The sequence below is a fragment of the Sinocyclocheilus grahami genome, unplaced genomic scaffold (genome assembly GCF_001515645.1).
Source record: "Sinocyclocheilus grahami isolate Dianchi unplaced genomic scaffold, SAMN03320097.WGS_v1.1 scaffold1015.1, whole genome shotgun sequence".
NCBI lineage: Eukaryota > Metazoa > Chordata > Actinopteri > Cypriniformes > Cyprinidae > Sinocyclocheilus > Sinocyclocheilus grahami.
Window position 1 is genome coordinate 131872 of NW_015506194.1, and position 16739 is coordinate 148610.

At 37.5% G+C, this 16739-nt stretch overlaps 1 protein-coding gene across 1 annotated transcript in view; it reads right to left on the reverse strand.

The window, feature by feature from the left end:
- Positions 1-15749, reverse strand: part of LOC107565662 (stabilin-2-like) — a 38791-nt gene extending 23042 nt beyond the window's left edge. Inside the window, exons 1-30 of the mRNA XM_016250923.1 lie at positions 15663-15749; positions 14858-14985; positions 14498-14604; positions 11765-11850; positions 11612-11678; positions 11422-11517; positions 11225-11347; positions 10690-10886; positions 10459-10589; positions 10233-10366; positions 9909-9991; positions 8976-9119; positions 8623-8766; positions 8446-8508; positions 7702-7818; positions 7498-7551; positions 6754-6834; positions 6179-6331; positions 5764-5823; positions 4805-4900; positions 4599-4685; positions 4392-4503; positions 4118-4295; positions 3313-3406; positions 3077-3235; positions 2905-3000; positions 2721-2816; positions 2515-2562; positions 1191-1327; positions 959-1067 (exon numbers count right to left, since the gene is read on the reverse strand). Coding sequence (XP_016106409.1) covers positions 959-1067; positions 1191-1327; positions 2515-2562; positions 2721-2816; positions 2905-3000; positions 3077-3235; positions 3313-3406; positions 4118-4295; positions 4392-4503; positions 4599-4685; positions 4805-4900; positions 5764-5823; positions 6179-6331; positions 6754-6834; positions 7498-7551; positions 7702-7818; positions 8446-8508; positions 8623-8766; positions 8976-9119; positions 9909-9991; positions 10233-10366; positions 10459-10589; positions 10690-10886; positions 11225-11347; positions 11422-11517; positions 11612-11678; positions 11765-11850; positions 14498-14604; positions 14858-14985; positions 15663-15749 — 3267 coding nt within the window. The remainder of the gene's footprint in view (positions 1-958; positions 1068-1190; positions 1328-2514; positions 2563-2720; positions 2817-2904; positions 3001-3076; positions 3236-3312; positions 3407-4117; positions 4296-4391; positions 4504-4598; positions 4686-4804; positions 4901-5763; positions 5824-6178; positions 6332-6753; positions 6835-7497; positions 7552-7701; positions 7819-8445; positions 8509-8622; positions 8767-8975; positions 9120-9908; positions 9992-10232; positions 10367-10458; positions 10590-10689; positions 10887-11224; positions 11348-11421; positions 11518-11611; positions 11679-11764; positions 11851-14497; positions 14605-14857; positions 14986-15662) is intronic.
- Positions 15750-16739: the final 990 nt, after the last annotated feature.

A 16739-nucleotide genomic window follows, 5' to 3' on the forward strand; every position in this document is an offset into this window, starting at 1 on the left:
TGGATATCTGTAGAGCTGCGGGCTGGGCAACCCCTAACACGTTTGCCAGATTTTATAGCCTTCGTATGGAACCGGTCTCCTCCTGTGTTCTCACCTCATACAGGTAGAAGCACTGAGAGGCCCCGGTTTCGGGTCGGCCTGCAAAAACCACTCCAGAGAGTCCATATAGTAGACCCTGTTGAGCTCCTCCGTCTCCTCGACAGCCAGACGTGGCGGAGTGTCCGGCGCCAGGCCTTCACTCGTTGAATCCTCGAGAACCGATAGAAGGCTGGGTTCCATATGTAAGACCTAAGTGGATCCCATATGTGTAAAGTCCACGGTATAGTTTTGAGCCCGTGTTTCTCCGGCAGACTTCTCTCATTCCAAGAGGGTTGCAATCACCTCCATTCTTCCATATGCACCTAAGGGATGTCCATATGTGTATTGCTTCCGAAACCTCCTTCGGGAAGGTTGGAGCTTCTGTAACATCCCTGTTGCAAATAGAATGGGTACGTTTTCCCAGTGTAATCCAGTCTTACTCAGTGGGTAGTGCCATAGTAGCAGTAGCTGGTCCTCTTGTGCAGGCCCTGGCCTACGCCAAAAAGTAGGGGCACAGGTGGCTTCCACAGGCCACTGGAAGGGACAGTAGCTGTGGCCTTTTGGTAGGATCCCAGTGACGCCCTGCTCCTCCATCGCCACAGCTCCTGTACCACCGCTGAGCGGCCGGGTCACCGGCTCGGCTCCTCAGCGAAAACCTGAATATGCGCTGCATCTGCTGCCTACTTATACTCACGCTGTGATCAGCAGCAGCTGGATGCAATAATCGCATGCCAATGTGCATTGGCTCGTTTAGTTTACACTCGAAGTAGATTGGTCCCTCTAAGCGAGATCCCAATTCATCGGTCATCCGACGTGACGTCTCCATTCCCTCCTTCAGGGAACGAGGGTTACATACGTAAACGAGACGTTTCCCTCTTACATCACTGGTTGAGTAAACAGGAAGTGTCCTTTTTAAAAGGGAAAGCAGTCTTGGGGAAGGGGATGCACGGAGATCGCTGAGGGCATATATCCCATAAACAATGTGACATCTGTTAGGAAAAAAAACAGCTAGTTGTATTACAACAATGAAAAAAAAAAGATTAATCATTATCAAAACTATTGAAATATGACAAATTAGCTGATGTGGTTGCATGACAATTATGTGTCGTTACTTGATGAGACTTGGAAGGTTACTGCGGGTCATCCAGAAGTCTTTGTCTTCTTGACTCAGTTTCTCTGTGGCCTGAGCCGATGGGACGAAGAGTGTGTAATTTTCTGTCTCTGACAGCAGTTGAGAAAGATCCGCTCGCTATGGAATATTTCAGTTTCCAGAACTTATTAGGAACTCAAACATCATTTATACACAATCAGCCTTGAAAATCTGGACATAACATTAATAATAATAATAAAAATAAATCTAAATTACTTACATTTTAGACACAATATTACCAGTTACTTTGTCTTTTTTTGTTCCAAAACAAATCCACAGCAAAACTGTTGGATGTCTCAGAGTAGTGACATAACGTAATGAATCAATGTTTTTAAACAAACTGAAGGAGTGAATGATTCATTGACTCACTCGTTTAGTTCCCAAATGAATCAGTGTTTCTGAGTGAATTGCTTAAATTAATGATTCCTTGACTCACTAATAAAAAGTAACTTGTCACCACCAAGTGGTGTAATGATGTAATCTGCAGAAAGAGTCAATAAAAACGCCCTATCACTAAAAGTATGGAGTCTGTCAGGAACGTGCAAACACAGACATGTGATACAACCAGTGAAAAGCTTAAAAAATGTTGTGGACTATATATTAGCAGTCTCTTAAAGGGGTCATATGATGTTGCTAAAAAGAACATTATTTTGTGTATTTGGTGTAATGAAATGTGTTTATGCAGTTTAAAAACACATTATTTTCCACTTACTGTACATTATTGTTTCTCCTGTATGCCCCGCCTTTCTGAAACGCGTCGATTTTTACAAAGCTCATCGGTCTGAAAAGCGAGGTGCCCTCCGATTGGCCAGCTATCCAGTGCATTGTGATTGGCCGAATACCTAAAGCGTGTGACGGAAATGTTACGCCCCTTACCATATTGTGATGCCTTGTCCCAGCTGGAGCGACAAGACAAAAACATTAAAACCCATTATAAAGAGGCATTTGTTGCATCCAGTGGGGACATAATTATGGATTATAATGACTTATACTGTCTTTTTACGCATTGTGTTGCATTGCGCTGCGTACCCATAAAACCATGTCTGTATTTGTGATCGGAGAAATGACGAACAACAAGCGCTACTCTACACTGCTCAAAACTTGCGTTTGAATCATCAGTGGCACTGCTTGTCCAATCATATTCAAGGACCAGAACTGTTGTATAAATGGGGTGAATTATGGTAATTGGGACATTTTTTCCCCAGTCATCACAATGCCAAAAAGTGTTCCAATTTTAATTCACTCCCTCTTTTAAAGAAAATTTTGACTCTAAAAACACAAATTACCAATATCCAGAGGTTGAATTCTAGAAGATTTGGGTTTGTTGCCACCTCCTGCAAAAAAAAAAATGCAAAAAAAAAAAGAATAATGTTATACAAATATCCTTTTTTAAGTAATAGCAGTTGTTGAATTACATACAGTATAAGCCTGACCTCTGTATAACCTCAACAAAAAATAATAGAAAAATAACACAAAATCATATACACTGTACCTGTGCTAGGGTTCCATAACAGATTTTTCCATCACCAGCATAACCGTCCTCACACACACACTGCCATCCACCAGGGTTCAGGAACTGGCAGGTGGCCTATGAAAAAACAGGAAAATTAAAGAATTCCGCATATATTGTATGAAAAAATGTGTGCAGTTCTATGATGATTTGTTTGAGCCCTCACCAGGAAATGACATCCACCCTTCTGCTCCACACACTGATTGACAGGTTCACAATCCCTCCCATTGCCATGGTAACCATTTTTGCAAGCACAGTCACTCTAGGGTAGAATATCAATCATCAAAAATCCTGTAAATCCAAATAGATGGGGTTTGGGAATCACAATGCCCCCTCACCTGTCCTGGGCCTACATAGATGCAGGTGGCATTGGGGTGACACCCTCCTCTGGATGGATCCAGACAGTTATTGATGGCCTGGCACTCATCTCCATCCTCTCTCCATCCGCTCAGACACTGGCACATGTGTGTGCCTGGACCAGTCTTTATGCATTTGGCCTGAGAACAAAAGAGATTAAACATGCTATCATAACATGGTAACATTAAACACAAGCACAGAGATGCATCTGACTTACATTGATGCTGCAACCTCCACGATGTGGCAAAGCACAAGGATCGCTTTCCACGCACATGTATCCATCCCCTTGGAAACCAGGCTTACACACACACCTAAAATCACATAATGCATCATTGATATTTTCCTTTCTTAAATTTTTTTTTTTCTTGAATATCTGATAATGATGGTCCCCTTGCAAAGGACTCCCTTACTGCACTAAAAAAGCAGCTATACATGTAAGACTCATTCATTATGTGTAATATTAAAAATGAAATAATTAAATCTGGACATCATTGTAATAATAACATTGTGATTTTAAAATTAATTAAATATGGACATCAGCATAATATTAATAATAGTTATTATTGTTATTATTCAGAAAACTATTAATAATTAAAATGCATTTAATAAAAAAACTGATATATTATGCATATTATGCGAAGCAATATTATGTATAGAGGACTCATAAGAATCATTTATAATGATTATGATATAATGTGAAAAAAGCATTTTGATATTAAAATTGAAATAATTAAATCTGGACATAATCATAACAACAATAATAATTTCTAAATAATTAATAATGATTCAAATGTATTTATATAGCACTTTTTTGCAAAATAAATATTTGTCTAAAGCAACTGCAACTTTTTAATAAAATTTTTTTTTTTATTATTTTAGATTTTGGCACCCTTCGACACCAAAGGTCTCCAAACTCCAGTTCAAGTATAGAATTGAATAAATAAAAGTAGCACATTAAATTAGCAAAATATATATATATATATAAAATAAAAATGTTCTGTCTGTGTTAAACAGACACTCACGTGAATGCTCCCTTATTGGACACACAGTTAGCATGAGCATGGCAGGGCTGGTTGGGCCCACACAGCTGGGTCTGCTGCTCGCAGAACTCTCCGGTATAACCTTCTTTACAGGAGCCCTGCTTGCATTTACTGCTGGCCTCTGGACGGTGATCACACACGCCGTGTATGCATCCACAGGCTGGTGTTAGGAGGGATGAAAAGAAAAATTGTTACTAAACATCTGGAATATTCCCAAACCCCCATGCTGTGAGTTGGTGAAGAAATAAATTCATACTTTTGTCACAGAACGGGCCATATTTGTTGGAGTCAGAACAGTATTGGCACCGTGATCCTTTGAAATTGGGCTCACACTGGCATGTGCCGTTTCCATTGATGCCCTCTGAGCACTACAACAAAAGAAAATATAAGTCAAGACCTTATGACATATGAATAAATGCTGAATTGTACAGTATGCATGCATGTGAATGTGCATGGGGTTTACCGTCCCATGAGAGGAACAGGGGGCGGTGAAACCACCCGGGCATGGGGAACAGTCTGGTCCAAAAAAGCCTTTACAGCAACGAGGTGTCTGGTCAAGACAAATAATGGCTAATTTGACTGGATCAGATTAACCAGCAAACCTAAATGTATGTTCAAGTTATGTCATATGCTCTGGTATTAAATGCAGATAAATACTAGTATACTCACAGTCTTTGTTTCATTGCATAAGAGGGAACAGCCAAGGGTGGGTATGCTTATGCCAAAAGTCTCCTTTTTGAATACACAGCCTCTGGTGAATACATCCTGAGTATGAGGAGACCACAAATGGATTATAAAAATAAAAGTGTACTATGTACAATTTCACTCCAATTTAAAGGAATAGTTCACCTAAAAGTGAAAATTTGCTAAAAATGTGCTCACCCTCAGGCCATCCAAGATGTAGATGAGGTTGTTTCCTCATCTGAACAAATGTGGTGAAATTTAGCATTGCATCACTTGCTCACCAATGGATTCTCTGCAGTGAATCGGTGCCGTCAGAATTAGAGTCCAAAAAGCTGATAAAAACATCACAATAATACACAAGTAATCCAAACAGCTTCAGTCCATCAATTAACATTTTGTGAAGAGAAAAATCTGCATGTTTGTATGAAACAAATCCATTATTAAGGTTTTTCACCAAAGAATAACAGTTTGGACTGTTTTCGCTTGTAAACGTTACTTGATCTGTGCAAATTTCTCTCCTGATTCAGATGACTTTTTTGGAGAAAGCGAAATTATGGATAGATAACTTGGTCTGAATTTAAAAACATGTTAATGATGATTCTTCATGCTTCAAACAACATTAATTGATGGACTTTTCATCAGCTGTTTGGACTTTCATTTTGACGGCACCCATTTATTGCAGAGGAACCATTGGTGATTGGCAAGTAATTAATCAAGTAAATTTCAACAAATCTGTTCTCAGGAAGAAAAAAATCTAATTTATATCTTGTATGGCCTGAGGGTGAGTACATTTTTGGGTGAACTATTTCTTTAATGCCAACCTGATGCAAACCTCAGTTGAGACTAAAAGGTAACATTTAAAACAAAGGTTTTATTTTATTTTTACTTAAGCTTTGCTGTTTTAAATTATAGCATGCACTAATGGTTATTTCTGAACAAGTTACCAGTGATTCACCAGTTGGACAGGTAGATTTGGAGACAAGTGTACAGCTAACACATGAACCCTGTAACAAAAAGACAAAAAGACACCCTCTCATATCAGTTTGGTAACAATCACTTGTTGCAAATGAAAGGGAGGTGGCCAATCTATTGTGCATGTAAAAGAACAAACAACAATTTTAAAGATGAAGTGTGTTCTGTTGTTTCTAAACTGGTTTCATGAACACTGCCCCCCTCTGGCATTATTTTGGTAGACCCAGTGTTTATGCTCTTTCCAGTAAGTCAAACTGTGAATTGCTTATTTGTAGGTGTCTTTAAACACTGAACTGGATTTTTGACATAGAAATACCTCCAAGACAGAAAGGTGTATCTGTATCTACAGCTAAATCGCTATGACTGGTCACCACAAATACGGCTTACCTTATAAATATTGGTTTCTTTGATGTCACACCTGTGAGGTATGATGGGCTCTATGGACGGAGGGATTAGAAGCCCCTCCAGTGAATGAAGACGGCCATTCTTCGCTTCAACATCCAGTTCCAGAACCGACTCCCCATTGACCAGGATCTGCCCCTATATGTAACAGAATCAGCACATTAACTATTAACCACTAATATTTGACCATTAGAATGTGTATAAATATGTATACATTTTGTGTTACTTTTCAACAGTACAGTAAAATTTTAAATAAAAAAAAATTATTTTTCCTTTTTTGGATTTAGTTTTAGTTAGTTGAGATAATAATCCTGACTTGAGGTCAAGTGAGATGCAGAAAAGCAAACACTTATACTGTAGTTTGAATAGCAAAAAGAAAGTGAACTACTTGCAGTGAAAAATTCACAGATCCCCCCATATTTGCTAAAATATAAACTTGCTGAAATATGGTGCTAAAACATGACTAGATAAAATACATGTGGATTTAGGTTTATGTCTCTTAAATGCATGTGAACAAATATTATCTATTTCAGCTAAATATATAAAATATTATTACTCACAGCACTCGTTACATTAAATGTCAGCACCTGGTTGGCCATGGTCACAGCACGAGGATTCGACACAATGAAGCTGGCACTCAGCTGTACACAGATATGACAGACAGTATTTAATTAGATGGATTTGATTTGAATCAAGCGGCAACCTCCCGCTCTCTATCTCGTGAAGCACACGTAAGTGACTTAAACTGTAATTCATCGACTGGCCACTAGAGGCTGGCTGCAAAAGGGAGACAATCCCATTGACTACCCATGTTAAAATGCCCAACTTTACAGCAGAAAAAAACATGTTTGCAGCCTAGTTCAAAAAATGATTTTGGTCTATATAGTTAATTTTGCCCTTCATGACAGCTGTGGGGGGGGGTGAATTTTTTTTATAACTCATCCGTTTAAATTATATTAAGCCTTAAAGTGCTGCATAATTAAGGGCGTGGCCACTTGAGTGACAGGTGGATTGCCGCAGCTGTCACCACCGTCGAGCTAGGTGGGCGTGGTTTCAGCAGCCAGCTCCCGCCTTTTTGCCCATTTTTGATTACCCGGGAGTGACGCGCGGTGATGCGCTGCCAAGATGACGACGCCAGGCTCCGCCCACTTTGAGCTTCAGAAACGCTCTTCAGGAACATATACGACGGCAGGCTCCGCCCACTTTGAGCTTCAGAAACGCTCTTCAGGAACATATGGGTGACGTCACGGACACTACTTCTATGATTTAAATACATACATTCACACACACATCCACACACAAACCTGAGAAGTGGACACTATGTGATTGCGCATCAGTTCAAGTAGTTTTGTCTTACCCTAAATTGGGAGAAATGAAAAGATAATGTAAAGTGATGCTTATGTGACTGGATAGAACATATACAGAGAATGTTACATATATATATATATATATATATATATATATATATATATATATAAAATTTAACTGTTGTTATATTTGCACTGTACCTCCTCTGAGGTAAGGAAGTCTAAATAGCCAGGCTTCAGGAAGGTAAAGGCTATATTTGTTGGAGCAAAAAGTGTGCAAGGTCCTTCTTCTTCTAAAACAGTTGCCATGTTGCTTTTCTGAGAAAAAGAAATATCAAAGTGTTCAAAAAATATATATATCAAATAATCTTGCAATCTTGGTGAGCATAAGAGGCTTCTTTCATTTAAAACGTAAAAAAAATCTTACAAACCCCCACATTTTGAATGGTTTCGTATATTTCCACAAAAGGTCATTTAATTTTATAAATAAAATCTAATAACTCACATTCATAATTGATTTCAATGGACTGATTAAAGTAATTGAAACAAAAGGATGACCTAGGATATGTTTTATATTGTCAGAAAAAAATGACCTATTAAGACATTTTAAAAAGTCTCTTAAAATCAGCTCTACACTGTATTTTAAAAAAAATGTGCTGGTAAATTTCTGCCAGGACAATATCCAGTTAATTTTACAGACATTTCTGTTAACCCTAAAACAACTCTAAATAATGCAATGAAGTGCAAAATTCAAAATACAGGTAACACTTCAGATTCCTTCATATTAATATAGTACATTGTGGCCTATTTTATGGATTAGTTGTTTTATTGTTTTTTTATACAGTGTAGCAAAGATTTGTCCTATATAAAAAATGTCATTTCTAGCACAGGTCAATTGTCTTATAGTACATTAATTTAGGGTTAAATCGAGTTTAAAACTTTTACCTCAAGCAGAGACTTAAACTGAGAGAATTTTCCATTTCCTGAGAGAATCTGCAACAGGTTTTCCTGTTAAAAGACAAAAAGACAAATAGACATTGTTGGCCCTAACAATCAAAAACAATATTAAGTAAATGTAAGTGTAAGATGTTTATGTAACAGAAATCCTTTATCTTCACAAACCTCTTTCTCGCTTATTACAGTGGAAGGAACTGCATCCATCAGCTTATCAACCAAATGGATGATTCCATTTGAGGCAAAGATATCTGTCTCCACAAGAGTTCCTTTCTTACGGCTGCCATGGAGACGGATTTTTATCTGCTCTGCCTTGAAAATAGAAGTTTACCAATTACAGAAACAATCTAATGTAATCTCTTGTCATATTCACACACACACACACACACACACACACAGTGAAACATAAACAGATCTGAGCAGGAAAGAGTTAAGAAAAGAAACAGGATGTGATGATTCCTCTCTTGTATCCTGCATTTGCACATCCCTGAAAACAATCTGGTCAAACACACACAACCTACATCTGTCATTGATTCGGCAGCCATGCCAGTCAGAGTGTAGTAGAGGATTCCCTTCTTCAGCGAGTCAGAGTTCACCTCTCCCGCAACCATGTGCAGCTTAGTAAGATAGCGAGCTCTCATCTCATTAGCCAGCAGGGTTTTCACCTGGAGCAAAAGCATGCTTTAGTATTTGTTTGAATGTATCCACCTTATTTTGCAACATGCAACTAAGCTGATTTCTGTGAATGTGCGAGACTTCAGTTTGTTAGCAGCTATAGGTATAATAATAATAACTAAAAGGATAGATTAGACAGTAGAGTAAACATTTCTATGCTGATCTGAAATGGTTTATATGGCTTATTGCTGGTTTGGTGCTGGTCTAGTCTAGCTGCTGCATCCATATAGCCATTGAAAATTTTACAATGCTACAAAAATAAATAAATACATTTGTTTTAAATAAATGCTGATATTTTGAACTTTATATTTATCAAAGAATCCTTAAAAATGTATCGCAGTTTGCACAAAAATATTAAACATCACAACTGTTTTCAAAATTGATAATACAAAAAAGTTTCTTGGGAACCAAATCGGCATATTACAATGATTTCTGAAGGATTATGTGACACTGAAGGCTGCAGTAATGATGTTGAAAATTCAGCTTTGCATTATAGGAATTGCATTTTAAAATATATTAAAATAGAAAACAGTAATTTTAAATTGTAATAATATTTCACAATATACTGTAGTATTTCACAATAATTATAATTATGACAATATAATAAAATAATATGATAAGAAATACCAGTTTGCAATATCAAGCAGAAGTTGTATAGCTAAAAATAACTGGAAGCCTCACACATTCAAGTTACAAATGGCTGCATCCGTTCCTACATTAAATAAAGGTGGATATGATTGATGTATCATATGTTGGTGTGTCTGTGTTGTCTAACTCACAGACGTGCCCTTAAAAGCCTTGTTCACTGGTACAAACACTGTAAACGGTCCAAGGGAGGTCAAAGGCCATGACATGAGTTTATCTGAAACAGCAGAAATAAAATTAGCGCTACACTGTATGTGGCTACTGTGTCTATTTTATTTATTATTAGGAACTTTAACATGTTAGATAATGTCGACAACTAAATTGAAAGAAAAAAAATCCTCTACCTTTGAAAATGATGAAAACCCAATAATAACAATAATAATAATAATAATAATAATAATAATAAATAAACAAATAAATAAAAATGACTGGGATTGGTTTGCCAGCAAGTCACTCACTGAACAGTGTAATGGCACTGGAGAGCTGACCCGTCCACTCTCCTCCTGGCTTTGAATTTAAGTCCTGCAACTGCTGAATTATGTTCCCAAAGCATATTTTCCCATTTCCAATGTAACCTTCACGGCACTTACAGCTGAAATGTTTGAAATTGAAGGCGTAGTTTTGAATATGCGGGGAAAAAAATCTGTTAAAAATCAACCAAACAATTGAGAATTTGTCACCTACTCGACTCTTCCTGGTTCCACTGTGGCACAGGTGGCATATTTATGACAGGAGTCTGGTTTGCACACATCTTTTACACTGCAGCCCTTTCCTTCAACAAACTTCTCAAATCCCTCCAAACACTCACAGTGAGACTGTGGAAAATTGAGAAGATGTCAAACTGTAATCAAAGCAATCGGTGCATTCATGCTGCTCTGAAAGGTGCAAAGTGTTTTAAAGTGTTTACAAACACACCTTTCCAGGACCATCATACACACAGCGTGTAGAGCCAGATGTGCAGTTGCCCAGGTTCGTCTGGCAAGGGTCTATGGGCATGCAGACACGGCCATCTCCACTGTAGCCTTCTGTACATGTGCAGACATGCTGGTTCGGTCCTGTATGTGCACACACTGCGTTTGCATGGCACACGCCTCTCAAGCAGGGGTTAATTGCTGCATAAACAGTGTGACAAAGAAAGACAATAGATTAGTGAGATCAAGAAGCCTCCTGAAATTTCCAGATTTGACCAGTACAGTATACATTCCTATGCTGGTCTGAAGATAGGTCAAAGTGTTAATTGCTGGTTTGGTGGTAGTCTAACTGGTGCATCAGAATAACCATGCTTTTCATGCTTTTTTTTTTGAGACTTTCAAAAACATAAAAAAAAAATCTTACTGGCCCCAAACTTTTCAAACTTATATAATTATAATTATAACTAATATATAACCCACTTCTCAATAAAGATTTAACAAACCTTTCCTACCATTAGCAGTGTAAGTGCAGTACTCACATGTACACTGGGTTCCATCACCTTGATAACCAGGTTTGCACATGCACAGAAGCTGCCCTGTGGACATGTCTTCAATACAACGAGAATTCGGCCCACACCGCAAAGCAGCACATGCTGGGAGCTCTGAAGAGAAAAACTCTTATGCTGCTCCAATGTCACATGTATCTTATACACACAGAAATAATCCAAGGTCTTACCTCGATCACAGTCTATGCCAGTGTACCCAGACAGACATGTGCACTGTCCCGTGCCCTTCACACCACTATCACATATGCCATTCTTGCAACTACACACTGAATAGCACATGCATCAGTTAGAGCACAGTGCCAACACCAAAAAAACACAAATCAATCAATACAGCTGTACAGAAAAAAAAGTGACTCTAACCGTTACTGCACGTGTGTCCATATAAGTTTGCTTTACAATCCTCACAAGCTGTTCCCTTAAAACCTGGCTGCAAAAAAAAGTCCAAAACGTCTCATCGGATGCTCAATAATAGTGTTTGATTCAGACAGAAGAAGAGAAGGAAAGGAAACTTACTGCACATGTGCAAGTCCCATTGCCCGTTATACCATCCGAGCAGGCTCCATTATTGCTGCAGGGTATCGCTGCTGATCCTGGACATTCTATTGACAGAATAAAGGATGTCTTTAATTAGATTTCATGATGTTAAAAGTGAATAAACCTTTTTAAATAGTTTGTTTCAATCAGATAAAATGGCCAATTTGGAGACATCAGTCACACATTTGAGTAGAGAATGATGCTAGCAACACCAAGGTCATGGGAATGCATGGATTTAACCCTCATGTTGAGATCTGGTCATTTTGACCAGGAGAGGGTTTTCTTCTTCTCACAACTCTTCCAAAAAAAGAACAAAAAAAATTTCATCTTGGTAGACTTTTGGTGTTCCGAGTCAAAAATGACCAGCTTACAAAAAAATTGCTTGTAAATATCTCATTATGCTATATTTTTATCAAACACTGGATTCAGTCCTTTGATCGACTTGTTCTATTTCAATTAGCACAGGTTTTGTTTTGTTTTTGGAACTGACTGGTTGTAGGGCTTACTGATCTGAGCTTATGCACCTCAGTTTTTGAGTGAACATTGCCAAAATTAACCATAAATAATGCTTTATTTTGAAATAATACTTTGAATAATATTTTGAAAAACTCAAAAACTGAAGTGCATAAGCTCAGATCACTGAGGCCCATGCCCAATCATTTAAAAAAAGAAATAGGCTTCAAAACTTGTGGTAATTGAAACAAAACAAGTTGACCGAAAGATTGAATCCAAGATTTGGTGATAATATTGCATATTGAAAGATTTAAAGCAATTTTTTAAAAGGCCAAATTAGGTAAAAGATTTTCAGCACACCACAAGTATTAAAAAATATATACCAGCACCTTGAAAGTAACAAGATTTTTTGGATAACTGTGCCAACATGCATAAAATGTAAATGTAAAAAATTTAATTTGTTTTAAATTTTGGTAAGGCGAGGTCAGCAAGATTGGGTGAGAGTGATGTGAGGGCAGGTACTTTGACTGTTTTCTGTTCAGTTTGAGTAAGACTGTTCTGAGATCATGGTTTTCTAAGACTGATCTTTGGTCAGTGGGCTTGGGGTGGTATGGTCTCTGCAAGAGGATATGAGATAGCAGAGTTTCTCTGTTCTTCAAACAGCCCCTCGTCTGTTCCACTGACCCTCACTCATCCTTTCCTTCCCACCATTGTTGCCCTGGACACTTAGTCCTGACAAAATCCCTTCATCGAGATCAGATCCTTCCCGGCAACTGATACATACACATACATCAGCCACAGACATGACACAACAAATAAAAGCCACACTTGCAGAATATGCAGACAGTTGGTCATGAGCAGGCCCACTTTCTGCAGTTTCTTCACATTTTCTGCACTTACTGAGAAGGAAAATTTTGTGCAAATGGGTAGAATACTAATCTTCACAAATGAACAAGTTCAAAACAGTGACTATAAATCCAAGAAAAATGCTACATGTTGCTCTATGCAAATCAGATTTTTTGGACAGTCTAGTTCTGAATTTCCTCCCATAATGCTTCATTAAGCTTCCATAATGCTGACCCGTCTCATAGACGCAAAGGTCAAATCATTTAACTCTTGAGGAACAATGCAGGAAGTTCTGCTGATAAAAGACCAAAGAAACCAAGACAACACACAGCAACTAAAGTGCTTGACTCAGCGAACTCATAGTGGGATCTGTTTGAGTGCTGACAGACAGAGGAAATACTGGAAATGAGACCTCCACAGTGTGTTGGTCAGCAAATTCCAGTGGTACGGAGGCACAGACCTGCCATATCCCTCTCAGAGGGAAGGAAGTACACAAATCCCTTGTTCCACAGCAACTCAAAACTTCCTCTCATATTGTGTGACAAGACACACAATAATATGTCAGCTTATATGTATTGGACATACAGCTCCCACAGGAAAAACAACTGTGAGAAACAACACCATCATGGTCTCATAATCACATAAAATGTTAAAAATGGAAACAGAAAGGATAAAGTGTGCCTTCCAAATATTGACAACTTTGGAAGGTCACATTCATGCAAATGGGATTTATATCCCTAGTCAAAAAAAAGAATGCTAATGGAATTACTATCATAATTTGAAAGCGATCCAAAAGGATCTTATCAGAATCAATTAAGAATTCTAATAAGACTCACATAAGATACTGCTGGATAAACTAAAATTCCTACATCCTAGTTTATTTCTTCTGGAAGTTCAGTTGATCCAGTAGGATCATATTTTATTTTTAGAGGATGGATGCTTTTATTGGTTATATTATGTCATTGGGATCCCTTAGGATTGGTTAAGACAAAATTATGAGAAATAGTCATTAAAAACTGATATGAATTATGACAGAAATTCTATTTCCATTCCTTTAGGATCTTTTAGACAAGGAATGATAGTAATAGTTATGTTTTTCAACTTCTTTTCCCAGGAGGAGCCATGTTTCCCCTTGTTTGTGTTTCAGTCTTGTTAGTGGTCGCATCAGGATAGCTCCTGTCCCGACTCTTCCGATTAAAATATTCCCTCAGTGTATCTTCCCTCACAGAATGACGGAAATTCCAAATTCCATTTAAAATGTGTACAAATCAGAAAAGAACACAACAATCGCTTTTAGGTCATATTCATATGGTTTAAGAGGTTACTGATGTCATAGGTATTCTATGGAACAGAATTTAAACAGAATTCTACACAAACAACTACACAATTCTTCTTCAATGACCTCAAACTCACCAATGCAGTCATTGCCCCAGTAACCTGGACAGCACTTGGGCTCCACCGTGTCTTTGTAACACTCGAACGAACAGCCCGTGACAGACAAAGCTAATGTGATGTGATACCTAAACACACATTGACAGATTATTGTATAATTATTGCCTCTGTATTTTGCTTATGCACAAAGGAAACAAATCTCATCTTGTCACAAAAGCTAATAATGACCTATTAACAGTGGGCTTTTTTGTCAGATATAATAGTATGGTATTTAATTCTAAATAATTCAAAGAGATTTTAAACAAATTGTTACTGTCCTTGTGGACACATTTGGTCCCCATAATAGCAAAATCTTACCAGCACTCACAAACACACATTTACCTGCAGTCCTTTGCACTTTTCTCTGGCTGCCTCTTGGTGTAGCCATCAGGACATTTTACTAAAGGCGTCAAGGAGCAGGAATGACACCTTGATGTAGTCACCACCTGGATGTTCTGATCACAGCGGTTCTGGCCACAGACACCAAACAAAATCACACATAAACACACATACACATAGCATATTAGTTCTCACAACAAAAGACTGTGTCCAGTGCAATGTTCTCTTTCATATAGCATTTTCACAAAACCAATAAAGTTAGAAAGCATGCTGGATCTTAACACCTGTCACTGATTTTCCAAGGAGATTTACCTGATTCGTTCATGACTTTACAGCTGGCCAATAACATTCTCAGGATTATCTTACCCAGCATTCCACTGTGCATGTCAGACGATACTGAAGAATTGCTTACATAATGTGTCTTAAAGTGCTACATTTTCCACATTTTTCAACTGCAACCACAGAAATGTAAACATTCACCAACTAAAAATAGAGAAAGTATCCCTGGAAATGGATATGAGCATTAATATCAAAGAGAACTCCATGTTTATGTTGTTCTATGATTGTAGACTGACAAAGTTTTGATTTGAGACAGAGTGTTTACAAACCATCATACACACAGTTTTGATTTGAGACAGAGTTCAACTGATTAACCTTGGAAAGCATATATATGTGTCAGTACAAGTAAACCAAAAAACTGCTTTCTCTATTAATTCTACTCTACTAACTTGCAGAATAACTATGTTAAAATCAATGTCACTTATGATCACCCATATTGCATGGCATGTTGTATGAGTGTGAATCTCACCTGCGATGCTGCACCAGCTGTACAGAGTATCTCAGTCCCCAGCAGTAGGATCAGACCTCCACAGACTGAGTTTAAGAAGAGCTTCATGGTAATTATACTTTCTGTTTCTTTTTCACACTCTTTCTGGCTCTCTGAGGTCCTTCAACAGACTGTGGCCACACAGGTTGGCCTTCTGCCTTTTCAACAGTTCCTCCCTCTCTCTTTCCTGTACCGCAACAACATGAGAGTCAGAGGGCGACACCTTCCCCTAAAATGTCAGGCAAATGCCTAAATCCCTTTCAAATTTCACATACAATTATCACTCTTTCGTTAACCATACCAGAGAAACCCATTAAATAGAGAAAATAATTATGCTTGGTGTTGTGTTGAGACCCAAGAGCACTGTAAAATCAATCAATCAATCAATCATTTTCATATTGTAGTGTTTTTTAATTGTTTTTAGGACAAGTACTATTTAAGTTTAATTTTAATGGTTTAATGTTTGTTTTTAAAATCATCTTTTTCTTGTTTTAAGAATGTTGTTCTAACATATCTAAATTTAGTTTAAAAAACAGAAAAAACGAAAGAAAAAGAAAGAAAGAAAAGCTAATGGGGAAAGTTTAGTTAAAGATATAATTCTGTTACAGAGGATTGATTTTGCAAATCATTTTTTCTCATTTGAAAGATGCTGACATATTTTTACTGGAAAACCAGACAAAATGCTGATTAAGAAAACTATTTTTGCAGCATGGAAATGAGATCATTATGGAAGCTTGTTTCTATGGAATAAAAATAAAATAAATAAATAAATAAGAAAGATAATTGTGACTTTTTTTCTCTCCTAATTATAATTATATCACAATTCCAACTTTATATCTCACAATTTTAACTTTTTTTCCCACCTAATTCAGAGTTTACATAAAAGTATAACAGGTAATTGCGACTTTTTTTCACGATTGTGAATTTATATCTCACATTTTGGACTTTTATTCTCAGAATTGTGAGTTCACATCTCGTAATTCTCAAAAAGTCAGAATTGTGAGATATAAACTCATAACTGTGAGGAAAAAAAGTTAGAATTGTGAGTCGCAATTATAC